At 35.8% G+C, this 20409-nt stretch overlaps 1 protein-coding gene and 1 non-coding gene across 2 annotated transcripts in view; one reads left to right on the top strand and one right to left on the bottom strand.

Annotated features, from left to right (window-relative positions):
- Positions 1 to 20409, bottom strand: part of LOC142337773 (uncharacterized) — a 59536-nt gene that overhangs the window by 24317 nt on the left and 14810 nt on the right. The window contains exons 6-7 of the mRNA XM_075387280.1: positions 20183 to 20408; positions 13932 to 14029 (exon numbers count right to left, since the gene is read on the bottom strand). Coding sequence (XP_075243395.1) covers positions 13932 to 14029; positions 20183 to 20408 — 324 coding nt within the window. The remainder of the gene's footprint in view (positions 1 to 13931; positions 14030 to 20182; position 20409) is intronic.
- Positions 6765 to 6835, top strand: Trnag-gcc (transfer RNA glycine (anticodon GCC)). The gene has a single exon. It is a non-coding gene; the product is annotated as a tRNA-Gly (tRNA).

The raw sequence follows: 20409 nt of genomic DNA, 5'->3' as shown, positions 1-20409 counted from the left end.
TCTTTACCGGGAAAAATTTAAAACCTCAACACGTGGGGTTGCAACAATCTGAGAAAAAGCTCGAAATGTTTAAACACTGCAAAAAAACTTTTTGTCAATTCTGCCAATTTCGGATTATTGAAGCGCTTTGCTCCTGACCAATATAACGTAGAGGCCAGCTTCCGAGAAAATATTTTGATTGCGTACAACAAAGAGATGCAAATACTGGAACCCTAGGTGGGGAAAGGAAATACAAACAAACCCAAATTCTGCACTGTTAAGCAATGGTCAACCAAGAAATTCGCATTTGGACATGGTAGCGGTGATCTTGTGCCCAAGCACACACAAGCGTAAATATTTGCTACAGAATGAGAAAAAGTAACACTAAAAAATCTAAATAAGGTTTAGGTGGTACTGAGATTCGATTCATCTAGTTGGACCAAAGAATTTTAAGCATTCGGTTCTTTTAAGCATTTTAAAACAGCAGATAAACTTTTAATGCAGATTGATGTGCAAAAAAAGGTACGCAAGCTGCACAACACTTACAATCTGGCACCAAGGAATATCGCTGAAAAAACTAATTTTAAAACATCTGACAAATTGCCGCAAAATTTTACTAGGGACATTTATTACACATATGAGTTTCTCTGACCTTAACCTAATTCAAATTTAACTATTCAAATAGCTGAAAACGTTGGCTAAAGAGGTGAGAAATGAAGTCGCGGTCAAATGCCGTAAGTTAGCGGAAGTAATTCAGAAAACTTGACTTTTTCAGCTTTGGTGTGTGAGCAAATATAAAACGAAAAAGAGCGTCAGACGACAAAACAAAAAAGAGCACCGCAATATAGCTCCACTCAGCTTACAGCTTTGCAGCTATAAAAACACAAATTTTCTTCGGTTGCAAAAAATCTGAAAATTTTTGTTCCGTAAAATTGGTTACTACTTAATTGTCATTACGTTGCCGATGTCCGAAAAATCGAGTTTACATATTTGATTTTGTCGGACCTTTTCACGACCTATGTTCTAAGATCAGATTGTAAGCTTGAGTGGAAACAATTGAAGCTCAAATTTGCGTAAAATTAACCCTTTCCCCATGATACAGTATCTAATTACCAAAAGCCTAATTAGGTGATTAATTGCAGAAATGTCCCCCTCGATACTAATTTTGAATTAAGACGAGAGTTGGTGGTTTTGAAATAAACAGTTCACAAGAACAATCCAGAATTTTTTCCAGTAACTACTAATAAAACAGAGGCAATAAAATTTCAGGCTAATTACATGCTGAAATTAGTTTTGTTGCCACAAAACGCAAAATTTATCGCAATTTGGCTGTTCGTAAATTTTCCACGCAATGGTAGATTTCTATCACTTCGAAAAAGCTGAATATTACTATTTCCAACAGATCTGGAATGATCTGTTTTTATTTACTAATTTTGGAAACAAACGGAGTTCTTAAAAATCTTTACCGGGAAAAATTTAAAACCTCAACACGTGGGGTTGCAACAATCTGAGAAAAAGCTCGAAATGTTTAAACACTGCAAAAAAACTTTTTGTCAATTCTGCCAATTTCGGATTATTGAAGCGCTTTGCTCCTGACCAATATAACGTAGAGGCCAGCTTCCGAGAAAATATTTTGATTGCGTACAACAAAGAGATGCAAATACTGGAACCCTAGGTGGGGAAAGGAAATACAAACAAACCCAAATTCTGCACTGTTAAGCAATGGTCAACCAAGAAATTCGCATTTGGACATGGTAGCGGTGATCTTGTGCCCAAGCACACACAAGCGTAAATATTTGCTACAGAATGAGAAAAAGTAACACTAAAAAATCTAAATAAGGTTTAGGTGGTACTGAGATTCGATTCATCTAGTTGGACCAAAGAATTTTAAGCATTCGGTTCTTTTAAGCATTTTAAAACAGCAGATAAACTTTTAATGCAGATTGATGTGCAAAAAAAGGTACGCAAGCTGCACAACACTTACAATCTGGCACCAAGGAATATCGCTGAAAAAACTAATTTTAAAACATCTGACAAATTGCCGCAAAATTTTACTAGGGACATTTATTACACATATGAGTTTCTCTGACCTTAACCTAATTCAAATTTAACTATTCAAATAGCTGAAAACGTTGGCTAAAGAGAGTGAGAAATGACGTCGCGCTCAAATGCCGTTAGTGAGCGGAAGTCATTCAGAAAACTTGACTTTTTCAGCTTTGGTGTGTGAGCAAATATAAAACCAAAAAGAGCGTCAGACGACAAAACAAAAAAGAGCACCAAAATATAGCTCCACTCATCTTACAGCTTCGCAGCTATAAAAAAAACAAATTTCCTTCGGTTGCAAAAAATCTGAAAATTTTTGTTCCGTAAAATTGGTTACTGCTTAATTGTTATTACGTGGCCGATGTCCGAAAAATCGAGTTTACATATTTGATTTTGTCGGACCTTTTCACGACCTATGTACTAAGATCAGATTGAGAGCTTGCGTGGGAACAACTGACACTAAGCTAACTTAGCTCAAATTTGCGTAAAATTAACCCTTTCCCACTGATACAGTATCTAATTGCCAAAAGCCTAATTAGGTGATTAATTGCGGAAATGTCCCCCTCGATACTAATTTTGAATTAAGACGAGAGTTGGTGGTTTTGAAATAAACAGTTCACAAGAACAATTGAGAATTTTCTCCAGTAACTACTAATAAAACAGAAGCAATAAAATTTTAGGCTAATTACATGCTGAAATTAGTTTTGTTGCCACAAAACGCAAAATTTATCGCAATTTGGCTGTTCGTAAACTTTCCACGCAATGGTAGATTTCTATCACTTCGAAAAAGCTGAATATTACTATTTCCAACAGATCTGGAATGATCTGTTTTTATTTACTAATTTTGGAAACAAATGTAGTTCTTAAAAATCTTTACCGGGAAAAATTTAAAACTTCAAGACGTGGGGTTGCAAGACTGGGGGTTGCAACAATCCGAGAAAAAGCTCGAAATGTTTAAACACTGCAAAAAAACTTTTTGTCAATTCTGCCAATTTCTGATTATTGAAGCGCTTTGCTCCTGAACAATATAACGTAGAGGCCAGCTTTCGAGAAAATATTTTGATTGCGTACAACAAAGAAATGCAAATACTGGAACCCTAGGTGGGGAAAGGAAATACAAACAAACCCAAATTCTCAACTGTTAAACAATGGTCAATGAAGAAATTCGCGTTTCGACTTGGTAGCGGTGATCTTGCGCCCAAGCACACACAAGCGCAAATATTTGCTACAGAATGAGAAAAAGTAACACTATAAAATCTAAATAAGGTGTAGGTGGTTTAAATTGTGTTGAAAAATACTGAGATTCGATTCATCTAGTTGGACCACAGAATTTTAAGCATTCGGTTCTTTTAAGCATTTCAAAACAGTAGATAAACTTTTAATCCAGATTGATGTGCAAAAAAGGTACCCAAACTCCACAACACTTACAATCTGGCACCAAGGAATATCGCAGAAAAACTAATTTTAAAACTTAAAACATCTGACAAATTGCCGCAAAATTTCACTAGGGACATTTATTACACATATGAGTTTCTCTGACCTTAACCTAATTCAAATTTAACTATTCAAATAGCTGAAAACGTTGGCTAAAGAGAGTGAGAAATGACATCGCGCTCAAATGCCGTTAGTAAGCGGAAGTCATTCAGAAAACTTGACTTTTTCAGCTTTGGTGTGTGAGCAAATATAAAACGAAAAAGAGCGTCAGACGACAAAACAAAAAAGAGCACCGCAATATAGCTCCACTCAGCTTACAGCTTCGCAGCTATAAAAACACAAATTTCCTTCGGTTGCATAAAATCTGAAAATTTTTGTTCCTTAAAATTGGTTACTGCTTAATTGTCATTACGTGGCCGATGTCCGAAAAATCGAGTTTACATATTTGATTTTGTCGGACCTTTTCACGACCTATGTTCTAAGATCAGATTGTAAGCTTGCGTGGGAACAATTGACACTAAGCTAAATTAGCTCCAATTTGCGTAAAATTAACCGTTTCCCACTGATACAGTATCTAATTACCAAAAGCCTAATTAGGTGATTAATTGCGGAAATGTCCCCCTCGATACTAATTTTGAATTAAGACGAGAGTTGGTGGTTTTGAAATAAACAGTTCACAAGAACAATTGAGAATTTTCTCAAGTAACTACTAATAAAACAGAGGCAATAAAATTTTAGGCTAATTACATGCTGAAATTAGTTTTGTTGCCACAAAACGCAAAATTTATCGCAATTTGGCTGTTCGTAAATTTTCCACGCAATGGTAGATTTCTATCACTTCGAAAGAGCTGAATATTACTATTTCCAACAGATCTGGAATGATCTGTTTTTATTTACTAATTTTGGAAAATGGAGTTCTTAAAAATCTTTACCGGGAAAAATTTAAAACCTCAAGACGTGGGGTTGCAACAATCTGAGAAAAAGCTCGAAATGTTTAAACACTGCAAAAAAACTTTTTGTCAATTCTGCCAATTTCGGATTATTGAAGCGCTTTGCTCCTGACTAATATAACGTAGAGGCCAGCTTCCCAGAAAATATTTTGATTGCGTACACCAAAGAAATGCAAATACTGGAACCCTAGGTGGGGAAAGGAAATACAAACAAACCCAAATTCTGCACTGTTAAACAATGGTCACGTTTCGCGTTTCGACTTGGTAGCGGTGATGTTGCGCCCAAATACACACAAGCGTAGATATTTGCTACAGAATGAGAAAAAGTAACGCTAAAAAATCTAAATAAGGTGTAGGTGGTTTAAATTGTGTTGAAAAATACTGAGATTCGATTCATCTAGTTGGCCCAAAGAATTTTAAGCATTCGGTTCTTTTAAGCATTTCAAAACAGTAGATAAACTTTTAATGCAGATTGATGCGCAAAAAAAGGTACCCAAACACCACAACACTTACAATCTGGCACCAAGAAATATTGCAGAAAAAACTAATTTTAAAACCAAGGAATATCGCAGAAAAAACTAATTTTAAAACATCTGACAAATTGCCGCAAAATTTTACTAGGGACATTTATTACACATATGAGTTTCTCTGACCTTAACCTAATTCAAATTTAACTATTCAAATAGCTGAAAACGTTGGCTAAAGAGAGCGAGAAATGACGTCGCGCTCAAATGCCGTTAGTGAGCGGAAGTCATTCAGAAAACTTGACTTTTTCAGCTTTGGTGTGTGAGCAAATATAAAACCAAAAAGAGCGTCAGACGACAAAACAAAAAAGAGCACCGAAATATAGCTCCACTCAGCTTACAGCTTCGCAGCTATAAAAACACAAATTTCCTTCGGTTGCATAAAATCTGAAAATTTTTGTTCCTTAAAATTGGTTACTGCTTAATTGTCATTACGTGGCCGATGTCCGAAAAATCGAGTTTACATATTTATTTTGTCGGACCTTTTCACGACCTATGTTCTAAGATCAGATTGTAAGCTTGCGTGGGAACAATTGACCCTAAGCTAACTTAGCTCAAATTTTCGTAAAATTAACCCTTTCCCACTGATACAGTATCTAATTACCAAAAGCCTAATTAGGTGATTAATTGCGGAAATGTCCCCCTCGATAATAATTTTGAATTAAGACGAGAGTTGGTGGTTTTGAAATAAACAGTTCACAAGAACACTTGAGAATTTTCTCCAGTAACTACTAATAAAACAGAGGCAATAAAATTTTAGGCTAATTACATGCTGAAATTAGTTTTGTTGCCACAAAACGCAAAATTTATCGCAATTTGGCTGTTCGTATATTTTCCACGCAATGGTAGTTTTCTATCACTTCGAAAAAGCTGAATATTACTATTTCCAACAGATCTGGAATGATCTGTTTTTATTTACTAATTTTGGAAACAAATGGAGTTCTTAAAAATCTTTACCGGGAAAAATTTAAAACCTCAAGACGTGGGGTTGCAACAATCTGAGAAAAAGCTCGAAATGTTTAAACACTGCAAAAAAACTTTTTGTCAATTCTGCCAATTTCGGATTATTGAAGCGCTTTGCTCCTGACCAATATAACTTAGAGGCCAGCTTCCGAGAAAATATTTTGATTGCGTATAACAAAGAAATGCAAATACTGGAACCCTAGATGGGGAAAGGAAATACAAACAAACCCAAATTCTGCACTGTTAAACAATGGTCAATGAAGAAATTCGCGTTTCGACATGGTAGCGGTGATCTTGCGCCCAGGCACACACAAAAGCGTAAATATTTGCAACAGAATGAGAAAAAGTAAGACTCAAAAATCTAAATCAGGTGTAGGTGGTTTAAATTGAGTTGAAAAATGCTGAGATTCGATTCATCTAGTTGGACCAAAAAATTTTAAGCATTCGGTTCTTAATCTCCGTTCATTTCCATTCGGCTCAGCGACTGTCCGGCTCTAATTCCTTGCTCCCAAAGAGTACGTCACGATTCCTTATATTTTTATTGCCTTTTGACTTTTACCTACTGATCACTAAAATTGTGAATATTAACTTTGAGGGACAAAAATAAGGCATTTGACGATAACAATGTTATTTTATAAAAAGCCATTTTTTGAAGCTGTGCATATCTTCACAAAACAATTCAAAGTCGAACAACGCAAACTTTTCAAGTGTTCCTTCCCGTCTTCGAAAATATCGTATTTCTGTTTATAAACAGTGACAGAAATTCCTTGCTTCCCTTCGGAGATAGAAACAAAATACAAAATTGAATAATTGTGCGAGGTATTTAATCGGCAGAGCTGCAACTGGTTTGGCCCACGCAACAACGCACCAAGCATCGGTGGTTCAGTGGTAGAATTGTCGCCTGCCACGCGATAGACCCGGGTTCGATTCCCGGCCGATGCATGTTTATTAAAGAGTGAGTTACAGTGAGTTATTGAAAACAAAGGGAGGGGGGATTTTGTTCATTCAGGAGTATAATCGAGGATAATAAAAACTATTACTGACACGAGCATTTTAAAACAGTAGATAAACTTTTAATGCAGATTGATGTGCAAAAAAAAGGTGGCGAATGCAAAGTAAGCCGATAGGCAAGCAAGCCGACAGAAAAGCAAGCCGACAGAAAAGCAAGCCGACAGAAAAGCAAGCCGACAGAAAAGCAAGCCGAAAGTTATGTAATAGTTATGTAATCTATCAGAAATAATACATTGTCAGCCGTTAGAATCAATACTGCGCGTAGTATATGCATAATGTATTCCAATGCACCAAAGAAACAAAAATGCGTCAATTTTTAGACATCTAGTGGGTACGGGCCTCAGCAGACCGCTGTCCATGGCCATGCCTCTCATCCGCTGTGGGATGTAATCCGGAAATAGCGGGCCGGTTATCGCAGCGAAGCCGCGACGCGCGCGAAGCGCGCCCACCGGCCCGCCAGGGGCAACTTAAAATACGGGTATCCGTAAATTTTTCGGCTTACTTGACCTCATTTTCAAAATTCGGCTTGCTTGCCTATCGGCTTGCTTGACCGCCACCAAAAAAGGTACCCAAACTCCACACACTTACAATCTGGCACCAAGGAATATCGCAGGAAAAACTTATTCCAAAACATCTGAAAAATTGCCGCAAAATAGCCGCCGTTGACCCCACTGACCAGCGTTGGGATTGGAACAGTTAAAAATTGAAAAATTGGCAATTTATTTCTAAATGTCAAAAAGTGTCCTAATTTTTTCTAAGTTTTATTAGATTAGACAAATATGATGCAGTCACCTTTCAAATTGGAGAACAGTAATCTTGATAATAATACCAGATGTCATTTTTCTACAAGGAACTTTGATACCTTAACGAACTAAGTCTTTGAATGAACATCAAGTCTTAGTGCCCGGTCTATATTCGTTTATCCCATTTCCTTTGGATTTGCTTTTGACCGTGAACGTATTCGCGTAAACTTGCAAAAAGGTGATCAAAAAGAATAGAGTTATCGAAGGAACTCACGGGCAATATTATTCCAGCAATATAAAACTATGAAAATCAGCAAAGCACTAGATCCTATATGCTCAAAAACAATAAGAGAACGAAAAATTAACAATTTAAAGACAATCACAGCATACAATAGATATTTAGAAGTAAAAAAACAGCCATTAGCATTGCCGTTAGGTCAAAAGGGACAAAAAAGACAACAAATGAAGGCAAGATTCAAACATTCACCAATAACCTTCCAAAAACAGACAGTACCTAAGTCTATAAAAGTATAAGCTAAGTTTCAGCCGATGTAGAGACCGCAATTACGCCGCACAAAAAAAAACAAAAACTGGCAAGAGTCAAAAATCCACAAATTGATCTTATGATCGATCAGATTGAGTGATAAGGTGACAAAAAACAACAAATAGAAGCAAAACTCAAAAATTGGCTCACAATTTTGGAAACAAATGGTGTCGAAGTCATGAAAGACAAACTATGAACTCCAACTAAGACTTAGATTTAATTAGGCCTCATTAGCAAACGATGAGATCAGTTATTAAAGAAACGACTACAAAAAGAACTACAAAAATAGGCAAAACAAGAGATCCCCGATATTTTATTAAAACAGTGTCTAAGTAATACAAACCATTAACTGCCCTTTGATGAAAAAAACAAGCTATTTATTATTAGAGCACATGTATGATCTCTTGAAACAATTAATTACAAAAACAGCAAAAATAGAAGTCAAGTTGATGCAGGTGAACCGAAAACTGCTTTCAAAACTAAATTTTGTTTAAACACCAATTTCTCACTCCATTTTAAACGTAATTTGAAAAAAAACATGCTTCAAACCTAATCATTTTTTCGCTCCTTTCACTATTCCAGGGTTAATAAAATCACCACTTTAATTTGACTTCTCGTTGACACGAAACAGTCGAAAAAAGAGATAGTTCTTGAAGGAAAGACAGTGCACCAATATAATCCAAAGCCTTAGTAAGGTAACATTGCAGAACAAAAGATGGATAGAAAGGGATAGACAAAAAATGGATAGAAAACCACGATCGAGAAAGCAAGTTTTTGTCCGAACACCGTTTTCTCACTTTACTTAAAAATCAGATAGCAAAAATTTTACGCCACAAAACCCACTCCTTTTTCTCGCAACTCCCCGTTTCAGCGAGACCAAAATCATCACTTTAATTTGACTTCAAAAATCACAAAAAATATCTTATTCTTGCGAGGGCAAGAAAATTTAGAGTTGAGTAGCTTAGAAATGTTTTATGGGTAAAAAAAGGCCCAACAGGGGGTTCGAACCAATGACCACGAGATTGTCAGTCTGACATCATAGTCACTCAGCTACAATAGCTTTGATATGCATTCATTCTTAATCACTTATGCCAAATAATTTGATTTCAGAACAAGAACAACTTAGATCACTCAAAAATGAAGATTAGAATTGTGCAAAAGTCAATGAAGAACGCAAAAATATGTTCTAGAACAAAAGCGCAAAAACTGTCAAGCAAACATTTTGCACAAATAACTGCAATACATTTAAAATAGTTGCTTCAAACTTCGTTCGAGAGCAGTTGAAAATTTCATTAATGAACACCAACAGAACTAATATAGGTTCTACAAATTTTGTTTGAGAACAATTTAAGAAGTAGAAAGGCACAGCAATCAAACTCAATTAAAAAGCAAAAACAAGGGGACTGAAGTAGGACAACATAATCTCGAAAGATAGGTCACGCAAAAACCAAGACGTCAAGAGAGGAAAAGTCACTCGAGAAGTGAAAGCGGAGGAACAAAGCGGTCAACCAGAAATTTCTCAAAAAAGACTGAAGTTTACAATAATTGAATCAAATTTCAATCAAAACCAATTAAGCAAATATATCGGTTACGAATGCCTCACCAGAAGTCCAGTTGCCTCCAAAAATAAAGCAAATATGAAAAACCTATATTGTAAAAAATATATATATAAAAACAAATGTAAAACACTTAAAATAAAGATAGAAAACACAGACACCAAAATAATATAAAACGGAAAGCATAGAATGCTAACAAATGATCAATAGTTTTTAAAATTTAAGAAAACCGCAATAAACAAAAACTTGAAAAACGCTTCAAAAGTCAACAAAACAGGCCGAAGTTAATAAATTTTTCAGCTCAAAATAAATATAAATCAAATCAAACTATGTGGACCATGAAAACGAAATGAAAAAAACCATGAAACAACCCATTAATGTCGGGTAAACTGCTCTCAAAATTTTAAGAACCACCCTTTACACCATGAACTTTTGTCTCCACAACAGTTTCGAGAATTTGCATTATTAGAAATTGGTAAGCCGAAAGGCTCTACGAGCCCTTAGAACCGTGCGGGAGATACCTGTCTATCCCTCTTTCAAAGACGAGAAGCCATAAGAGCAGACAAAAAATAGTTTGAGCAAAAAAAGCATAAAAGAGACCAAGGCGTAATATTAATGCTACAAACTTTGTTTGAGAACAATTAAAAAGCATCTCAAACAGCAAAAGACAAGAAAACGGTACAAGTGTACATCTTTAGACGGCATAAAACTTTGATTGCGCGCAATCAATTGAACTGTGTGGTAAAAATCAACTCGGGTAGGACAATTTAGGGGTAAAATCTTCAAAACTTAAACCCACTAATGCCGGAAGAGCTGAACGACAGGCGCGTGGAAGAGCTTTTGACCCCACCGGGGGTTCGAATCACTGGCTTTCCGATCCATTACCAGATGCACTGCCCACTCGGCTATCAGGCCCTACATTTTGTTATGCTGCAACCGACATTATATTAGCAACAAGCTTTACTTCGGAGTGAGAACAATAGAAACCACTCAAAAATGAAGAACAAAAGCGTGAAAAAATCACTTAAGAAGTCAACGCATGTTCTAGAAGAAAAACGCAAAATCGTCAAGCAAAAAGTTTGCATAAAAAGACACAGACGTCTACAATAATTGCTATGAACTTCGTTCAAGAGCAATTAAAAACTTTAAAAAGCAACATGTAAAATAATGCTCTTAAAATCATCCATAACAAATTTTCTCACTCTTTCAGAAAAATGCATAAACAGAGATCACTTTTTGCTCACGCTCCTCTTTACTTTTGATTTCAGTTCAGAAATTTGACTTAAACACTTGTTTTCAGGTGCAGCATTTGACTTTCATATCCTAATTACTAACATCTTACGGACTTCAAAAACCACAAAAACTAAATTTTCCCCCAAAAATTAGAGCAATTGAAATGATTCATCGTTAGTTTGAAAATAACCACAGATTTAAATGACTGATATTCTCAATGCAGCTTTCACCTCATGAACCAATGATGTTTTCTACGCAGCTTCGATGAATTGTACACAGACTAATAAATCTAAGGAGAGCTGCTCAGTAACTTATTGTCTTCAGGGCTTTAACTGTTATCTCATTCTAAGGTCAAAAACTCAAAAAGGTCTTCTAAGGTCTTAAAAGCTCAGAAAAATCCAGCTTAGAAAACAAAATTGCATGCTAAAAGAACAACAGAACCCAAATGACCGCTACAAACTTTGTTTCAGAGTAATCAAGCAATTCTCAAGCTGCAGAATCATTGTTAATTTTATAGACCGTTAAGCCGCAAACCGGAGATTTATGCGTATAACAATGACAAAACTTGACACATTTTTCTCATTTTAGTGCAGTATTTCCTATCGAGAAAAATCGATACGTTAACCGTACAATAGTGGCGAAAAACGCAAAAAAAATTGTAACCATGGATAACGTAACCTGATTCGGCGATTTTGAGCAATTGATTCTTCAAAGAATTCTTCAAATTGTCTCAAAACATCAAATTTTTGCAGCAGTAACATGAAACAAAAATCCAAGCACTTCAAAATTGCATTAATCAACACCAACTACTATTATAGATGCTACAAATTTTGGAGAACAATCTACAAAAGTAGAAAGGCACATCAATCAAACTTAATTTAAAAAAAAAACAAAAAAATAAAGCGACTTAAGTCGGACAACTTGCTCTAAAATGCTGATATTTGGCTACACACCGGTCCATACAGCCTGAACGATGTGCAGGTGTGAGAATGTGTGTGTGTGTGGGGTGGGGGGGGGGGAGGGGGAGTTGTTGGGGGAAGTCTCCAAAACAGTTCCTGTTAATCGCATAGTTGGAGAATAGTTAGCTGAAAGGCTCTAAGAAAACTTAATGCCCGCTGGGCGCTACCTGTTTATCCTGTTTTTGAGGAAGAACAGTCAAAGAAGCCAGACAAAAAAATTAGTCCAGCGAAAAATTGCACAAAAAACGACAAACAACACTAACATAATAACATAATTGCTACAAACTTCGTTTGAGAGCAATTAACAGTAGAAAAATATTCTGAAAAGCCCAAAATATCAAAAAAAACAAATGCAAAAAACGTCAAAAATTCAAAGATAGAAAAAAACAGGCACAAAACTAATTTAAAACGGAAAGCAAATAAAGAGCCCAGATTATCACCCTTTTGAAAATTTTCAGAAAATTTAAACATAGCCGGCAGATTGCCGGAATAGCTGCGAAAGAATAGACCTGCGTGCCATATAATAGAGATAGAAACAGATACAGATCTAAATTGAAAAAAAATCGACGCCGCTCAAAAAACTAGGTAAAAAACATTCAGCGATAAATTAATAACGCTTGTTAAAATTCATTCCACAGAAGCCTCTTATTAGGGACCTTTACTGCACATATGAGTTCCTTTGACCTTAAACAAATTCAAATTAAACTTAAGTTTTAAAGTGCAAAAGTCATTTTATTGAGTGAGGTAAGTCACGTATGATCAAAATCTAATCACGCAAATAAATTAAAACCTTTTTGCTAAAGCGAGTGAGAAATGACGTCACGCGCGCAAATGCCGTTAGTGAGAGGAAGAAGTCATTCAGAAAATTTGACTTTTTCAGCTTTGATGTGTGAACAAATGTAAAACGAAAAAAGAGCGTCAGACGACGAAACAAAAAAAAACCAAGAGCACCGCAATATAGCTTCGCTCAGCTTACAGCTTCGCAGCTATAAACAAAAACATACAAAACGCTTCAGACAACAAAACAGGCCGAATTGAATCGATTTTAATTTTCATGAAAGCTCAAAATTAATAGCAATCAAATGAACCTACCTAGACTATAAAGACAAAATAACAAAAACCGCCCAACATAACCGACTAACGTCGTGAGAACTGCTCTCAAGCTTTAAAGAACTACCCTTCACACCATGAGCTTTTGTTGTCTCCACAAACGTTTCGTCGATTTGCATCATTTCCTACGGAGAAAAATGGATACGTTCAAGAAAAATCGATACGTTAACCGTACACAAGTGTCACTATGGATGACGTAACCTGATTCGACGATTTTGAGCATTTGATTCTTCGCAGAATTTTTCAAATTGTCTCAAAAAATTAAAACTCAAATTTTTGTAGTAGTAACATGAGACTTAAACCAGATAATAAATCTTTCTTAAGAGCTATAATCTGGGTAGATGCAAAATTGCCAATTATCTGTCTAATATTCACTTAGTATTATGAGGGACTTGTATGCAACTAATATCAATGAGACTTTCAATGATTTTGGTTTAATTGACTCGTCAAACTATCGTGGACATGAGATTTATTAAGGATGTACAGGAGTGACATATTGGACAACAGTAACGGTAAGCGAGGATAATAGTTCCAAAATTTTGTCACGCTATTTCAAAAATTAACATCGTGGATTGTAGCAAAAGATGTTTTCTAATTTGAACCAGTATTCCTTATTGTCACTGTTGTCTACACATCCTTGCACCAATAATAAATTTTGGGTCGAGTCATGAAAAATGCTGGTTTTTTGGGAGTAAATTTATCCGCTTAAAGTGCGTTCCGCAGCGTAATGACATACAATTCAACTGCGAAAACAAGCAGAAGCTCAATTTTAGAGCGAACGCCTCTAAGTAATCTAATCTCTTTAAAGATGTAACTTAACATAAAACCTCAACCGATTGTGGACGTTTTCAGTAGTCTGAAGCACGGTAATTTTAGACTCACCGACTGTAGTTTCTCGATGGCGTTCTTCAACAGGTGCGCAGAATCACAAGAAGACTCCTTCAGCCGAGGTATCAGGATGTGTTCTCCTTTCGCATGCTCTGAAAACAGAAAACACTCAAAACTGAAAACAAAAAACATGGACTACAGCTATAACGAACGGCCGAGAGACAGCAAAAACGTCATTAAGGAGATTCCAATGATGTTATTAGACCTCATTAAATACCACTACCATGATAAATTGACAAATTGAAACCCATTTAGCTTTTTATATGGCTTTTTGTAGTAAACATGACTTCAGCTGCTAAAAATTAATTGACAGCAGAACTTAGACATTGATGAACGACACTTTAGTCATATTCAAATCTTGATAAAGAAATTTTTTTCGACGAAGTAAAAAACAAAAAATAGCGAGAATTCCAGAAACGACTCGAAGTCGCATTTCAGGAAAAAACTGGCTTTTAAAATAGCATTATATCCTCACAGAACGCATCCACGAAGAGATTTAAAAAAATCAAACCTACGTGTCTCGCTTTGTTTCAAAAGAAGGTATCAAGAACAATAGCTACTCCTTTTTCTCCGCTCTTCGAATTTGACCACCAAAACAAGTTTTTCAAAATTTAAGCAATCCCTGAACTTCTGGTTTCTTTGCTCGCTCACTTATCCAAAAAAAAACCAATAATAACGCCTCTTCGAGTCTTAAAAATAGGAGAGCAAAAAAGCCTGCTGAGAAAATGAGGGCGGCTGCTGTTAATGATAAGACACGGACGTTGGAAGAATGCAAGGTCTCGATTGTAAACGAAGGCCAAATGAAAGGTCGATCAAAACGTCATATCCGTCAGACGAAAACAAAACAAATGCAAGAGTACTGCATACCAAGAATTTATGCCTCATCAACTCTTTCGGTGAATCGCATTCTTAGAAACTAGTAAAGCGCAAGGCTCTAAGAGAGCTGCTCAGAGATTCAATCCCTCCTTGTTTTACTTGTTTTGCTTTTGAGGAACAAAAGTTAAAAGCGTCAGACGCAGAATCGTTCAAGCAAAACCGCATAAAATATCGTAGGGCTAATATACTTGCTAAAAACTTGGGTGCGGAGTTTAATCACTCTCAAACAAAAAGTAGCAGAAAGCTTTCACCATAAGTTAAAATAAATAACAAAAACCCAGCAAGCACTGGTTAAAAAGTTTCGAAAAAAGAACTCCAATGAATGCTACAAACTTTGTTTCGGAGAAATTAGGCAAATCTCAAGCTGCAGCATCATTGTTATTTCTATAGACCGTTAAGCCGCAAAACGTAGATTTTTGTGGATAACAGTGACAAAACTATGCCACGTTTTCTCAATGCTACCGAGAAAAATCGTTACGTTAACCGTATACATGTAGCAAACATGGAAAAATCTTTTTACTACGGATAACGTAACCTGATTCAACGATTTTGAGCATTCAATTCTTCACAGAAATCTTCAAATTGTCTCAAAACATTATAACTCAAAATTGTGTAGTAGTAACATGAGACCTAAATCAGAGGAATATATATTTCTTAAGAGCTATTATCTGGGTAGATGTAAAACAACCAATCATTTGCTTAATCTTCTCCAAACATTCTCTCTCCAAACAATCTAAAACGTGTCTATAATCAATAGTAATGTTTTCCATCACGACGTTATCTTTCATTCAGAATATAATATCCAGAAAGAGAACTGAACCATTTAGTAAGTGAAGCGATCTGAAATTCTTTAATGTTCAGAATCTGATATACCTCGAGTGTTTTGCGCAATACTTCTTTCACTGTTCAAAAACAGAACTGGAAAACTAGCTGAGCAGATCCTGTCAATTTGACGTCACTGAATCGGACATAATAATGAAACATAGCAGGGAAATTGCCAGAAATTGCCGCAATAACTTCGTAGATCTGCAGTTTCAAACATAACCGAGTCGGGCGAATTGCTCTCAAAAGACCGGCAAGCGGTTGCCTTTATCAGTAGCTAGCCACGGTTTAGTGAAGCTGGCTTTAGCTTAATTGATAGGGACATGACTTGAGCGCAGCGGGGGGGGGGGGGCGCAACAGTGGACTGGGGGGACTGATGTGAGTCAGTGGAAGGGTGTGTCGGATCAATTTATAAAAACCGCCCTTCACACAATAAGTAATAGTCTCCAAGATTTTCTGTGAATCGCATACTTTGAGACTAGTGAGCTCAAAAGCTCTAAGAGGGCTCTAATACACGTTGGGCGCTACCTGTCTATCCGGTTTTGAGGACGAAAAGTCAAATAGGTCAGAGGAAAAATCTGCGAAATTCTCTTATTATTGTGGGGGGGACTTAGCAACCAATTACCAAGGACTGTTCGTTTAATTTAATCGTCAAATTATCTTGGACATACGGGAGTGACATTTCAAACATAGCCGACAAATTGCCGAATAATAGCTGTCTTTGACCGGCTTGACGCACATTGGGATTGAAACAGAAAAAAATAAGAGATAGAAATTGAATGTCAAATTCAGAGTGAAGTAGTCATTTTTGAGAATGTGGTACATCACGTACGACCAAAAGCATACTCAGGCGAATAAACAAAAAACACTCGATTAGGAGTCAAAAAATGACGTCAAGCACGCAAATCAGTTGAAATTGTATGAACTAATTAACAAAAATTACGAACTAACAAATCCCGTACGAACGAATTAACAAAGTCTGTTGAAGAAACAAACGTAGCCGAAAGAATTCCGGAACCGAATCGAAGCGTCGCAACTTCACAAAATTTTATTGAAGCCGAAACCACTACTTTGTCAAAAAACAGTAGCTCTTTTATCTCACCAGATCTGTAAAAACTAAGAAAACATTTAATAGCGTTCGTAGTCGAAAATTCTCTGGATGGTCAAATACTTCTTCGCTAAAAAATACAATTTTCTTATGAAATAACTCATGAAACCAGTCTTATAAACTAAAATTTGGCAATCAATTCTGCAGCACACTAGACACACTATGGAGGCATAAGGCAGATAAAATTTTTCGAAACAACTCATATTTTCAAATAAGAAAACTAAAAATTAGCACCAAAAAAACCCATTTTTTCGATTTGGAGTCACCGCATTAGAGGCAAAAATGAAATTTACTTTTCTCATTTGGTAGACAAACTACAAACAAAATAAGTTCAAACTATTCCAAAAAGTAATTTAATCATGAAAGAGGAAAAAGAAACAGAAAAAACACAGAAAATAACAGAACGTAACAAACAAAACAGACAAAAGTTTATTGCCAACACCGAAGCGCCGTGAATATTCAGTGAACATATCAATCAGTCAAAACTTTAAACAGAATTCTAGTAAATTCTTAATGCGATATAATAAATGAAATGAATTGAAAATCAATAAAAAAACATCTAAGAAGCAGGCTAAAATCAATAAACTTTATAAACAACTGATAAAAGCAGAGGAAAACACTATACGTTCTAGGAGAAAACTAGATTGATACAAGATGAACTGTGGAGAATATCGACATATTGTTATCATAACAAACCAAAAGAATGCTTTTTGAAAGTTAAAAAATCAAATTGAAAATGGGTCAACATCACTATTTTGAAAAACTACATAGCCCTCCATCTGAAGATCTGAATTATTACAATATTTGAAAGGTCCAACTAATTTTAAATTTGCACCTAAAAATTTGAAAGACTTCTAAAAATTTTTAAAAATTGAAGTACAAAAACCAATATTTTTCATTAGTCTTCATCAGACGCTTAGAAAAACTAAATAGCCATCCTCGAGTATAGATTAAAAAAGTGAAAACAAAAATCGAAACATTGAAATATTTTGCAAAAAAAAACGCCATATTTTTAAAGGTTCACTCAAACATATTGAATTTCCGAGATTTTACGCTACAAAATATCTCAATTTTAATTACACGAAAATCGATACTGTGCCGAATAAGACCTTTTGAACTAACAAAAATCAAAGACCAACCAAAAAACAAGAAACAATTGGACAAAAACTACCCTAATCGCAAGTTTATCTAAAATTTTCTAAAACAAAACACACCTCACATTAAAAAAAGATTAATAATGAATTGTCAAAGGGACGTTGCGATGTACACTGAGTTTTCAAAAAATCTCTCAAAGCGTCTATAAAACACATATATACCCCAGGCATATTGAGACCATTTCCGTTCCAAAATGAGCATCCGCAAAAGCTGCTTGAAATTTCCCAACATTTAAAATGCCGCACAAACAAAAATTTTTCTGGCTTAGCAAAATTTTGCACACCTACTTTTCACGCTCTCCCTCTCAAAGATGGATATGCAAAAAAGACCACCAATACTCTTATTCAAGTCGTTAAAACCACGCTACAATAATTGCTTCAAATTTGTTCGAGTGCCGTTAGAAGTAATTCATCAAGTTCATGGGTTATCAGTTTCATTTCAAAAAACAACCCATTCCATTCATGTCGCATTAAAAAACATAGCTGGCAGATTGCCAGAAAATAGCCGCAATAGATTCGTAGATCGGCAGTCTAAAAAAACAGTAAAAAAAGACAGACCAAAAAAATTCGTCTTTTGATTGAAGGCTGATGTTATATTTTGATTAAAAATCTGCATAAGTTATTGCTGCCTCTATTAACTGCTCTCAAATAACCTTCATTTATAGTGACACTCACCCATTTGACCTTATCTCTTTGAATTAAAGTAAAACATAGCTGGCAGATTGCCAGAAAATAGCCGCAATAGATTCGTAGATCGACAGTCTAAAAAAAACAGTAAAAAGGACAGACCAAAAAAATTCGTCTTTTCATTGTAGGCTGATCTGTTATATTTTGATTAAAAATCTGTATAAGTTATTGCTGCCTCTATTAGCTGATCTCAAATAACCTTCATTTAGAGTGACACATACCCATTTGACCTTATCTCTTTGAATTAAAGGAGATAAAAGTCAATTTCAAAGTGAGGAAGTCATTTTTGGGAGTGAGGTAAGTCAAGTGTGACCAAAAATTTAATCACGCGCATGAACAAAAAACTCGCTCCACTAAGAGCGAAAAATGACGTCACACATGCAATTCAGTTGAAATTGCATGAACGAATGAACAAAAAGTGGCTGTGACGTCATATGGTCGTAACAAAAATCATGACGACGAAATAAAAAAAAAACCAAGAGAAGGCCAATAATAGCCCCAGCTATCGCTGTGCGGCTATTAATAAAAGTCAATTTCAAATTGAACTCATTTTTGAGAGTGAGGTAAGCCAAGTGTGACCAAAAATTTAATCAAGCGCATGAACAAAAAAACTCGCTCCACTAAGAGCCAAAAAATGACGTCACCCATGCAATTGCGTTGAAATTGCATGTACGAATGAACAAAAAGTGGCTGTGACGTCATATGGTCGTAACAAAAATCATGACTACGAAATAAAAAAACATAGCAGGACAAGTCCTGACGTACAATCAAAAGAATTTTCATTGACTTAACAAACAACTAGACATAGAACGGACAATGAGTGAATTGAGAAAACCATTTCTAAAAAAAATCAGATGAAAAAAAAACAAAGAAAAACAGAAAATCAATGTCAAAATGCTGCTAGGGAGAACAAAAAACCACTAGTGAGATATGTAATTTTGATTCTAACAAAAAACTAGGTCCAAAATGAGCTGTGAATGGATTGAGAAAACTATTAGAAAAAAATCCGATCCAAAAAATCGAAAAAACAGTAAAAATCAGAGTGAAATTGCCGCATGTGAACAAAAAACCACTACCGAGAAACCGAATTTTTGTTCAAACACCGTTTTCTCACTCTACTTTAAAATTAGAGCGAAAAAATTCATGCCGCAAAACCACTCGCTTTTTCGCTCCATTTCCTGTTTCGGCGTGACCAAAATCACCACTCCAATTTGACTTCAAAAATCATGAAAATGTGTGAACAGATCTTAAAAAAAAAAGACAGCGCCCCAATACAATTCAAATTCTTTGAATTGTAAAAAAAAAATAGGAGCGCTATAATAGCCGGCTGAGAAGATGAGGGCGGCTATTAAAAAAAAAGACAGCGCTTCAATACAATTCAAATTCTTTGAATTGTAAAAAACCAAGAGAAGGCCAATAATAGCCCCAGCTATCGCTGTGCGGCTATTAATAAATAATCTTCGTTTATGCGCAGTTTTAAAGTGCCTAAATGTGCGCTGTGATTCCGGAGTACCAACAGCAAAAATATCTAAAAGCACCAGAACTGCTAAGAATACCCAATAACGTGCGTATAATTTCTATATCTAGAAAACACTTACTAGGCCTCTGTGCAGATATAAAATAGGTCAGCTTGTCTGTCACTTGGTATCTCAACTCTGTCATCCTGGCAGCCAGACCCAACTTACGATGCTCCTTGGCCACATGCTCCGGTAGTCTATCCTCGAAGTCAGTGGCACAAACATCTGCTCCGTTCAAGACTAGTAGCTCAACCTGGATCTCGTTCCCATGCTGGGCTGCAATGTGAAGCGGTGCCATACCTGTCATC

The sequence above is a fragment of the Convolutriloba macropyga genome, chromosome 4, assembly GCF_964194025.1.
Source record: "Convolutriloba macropyga chromosome 4, txConMacr16.3, whole genome shotgun sequence".
NCBI lineage: Eukaryota > Metazoa > Xenacoelomorpha > Acoela > Convolutidae > Convolutriloba > Convolutriloba macropyga.
Note: the sequence above shows the minus strand (reverse complement) of the source record. Positions and strands in the feature narration are given on the sequence as shown.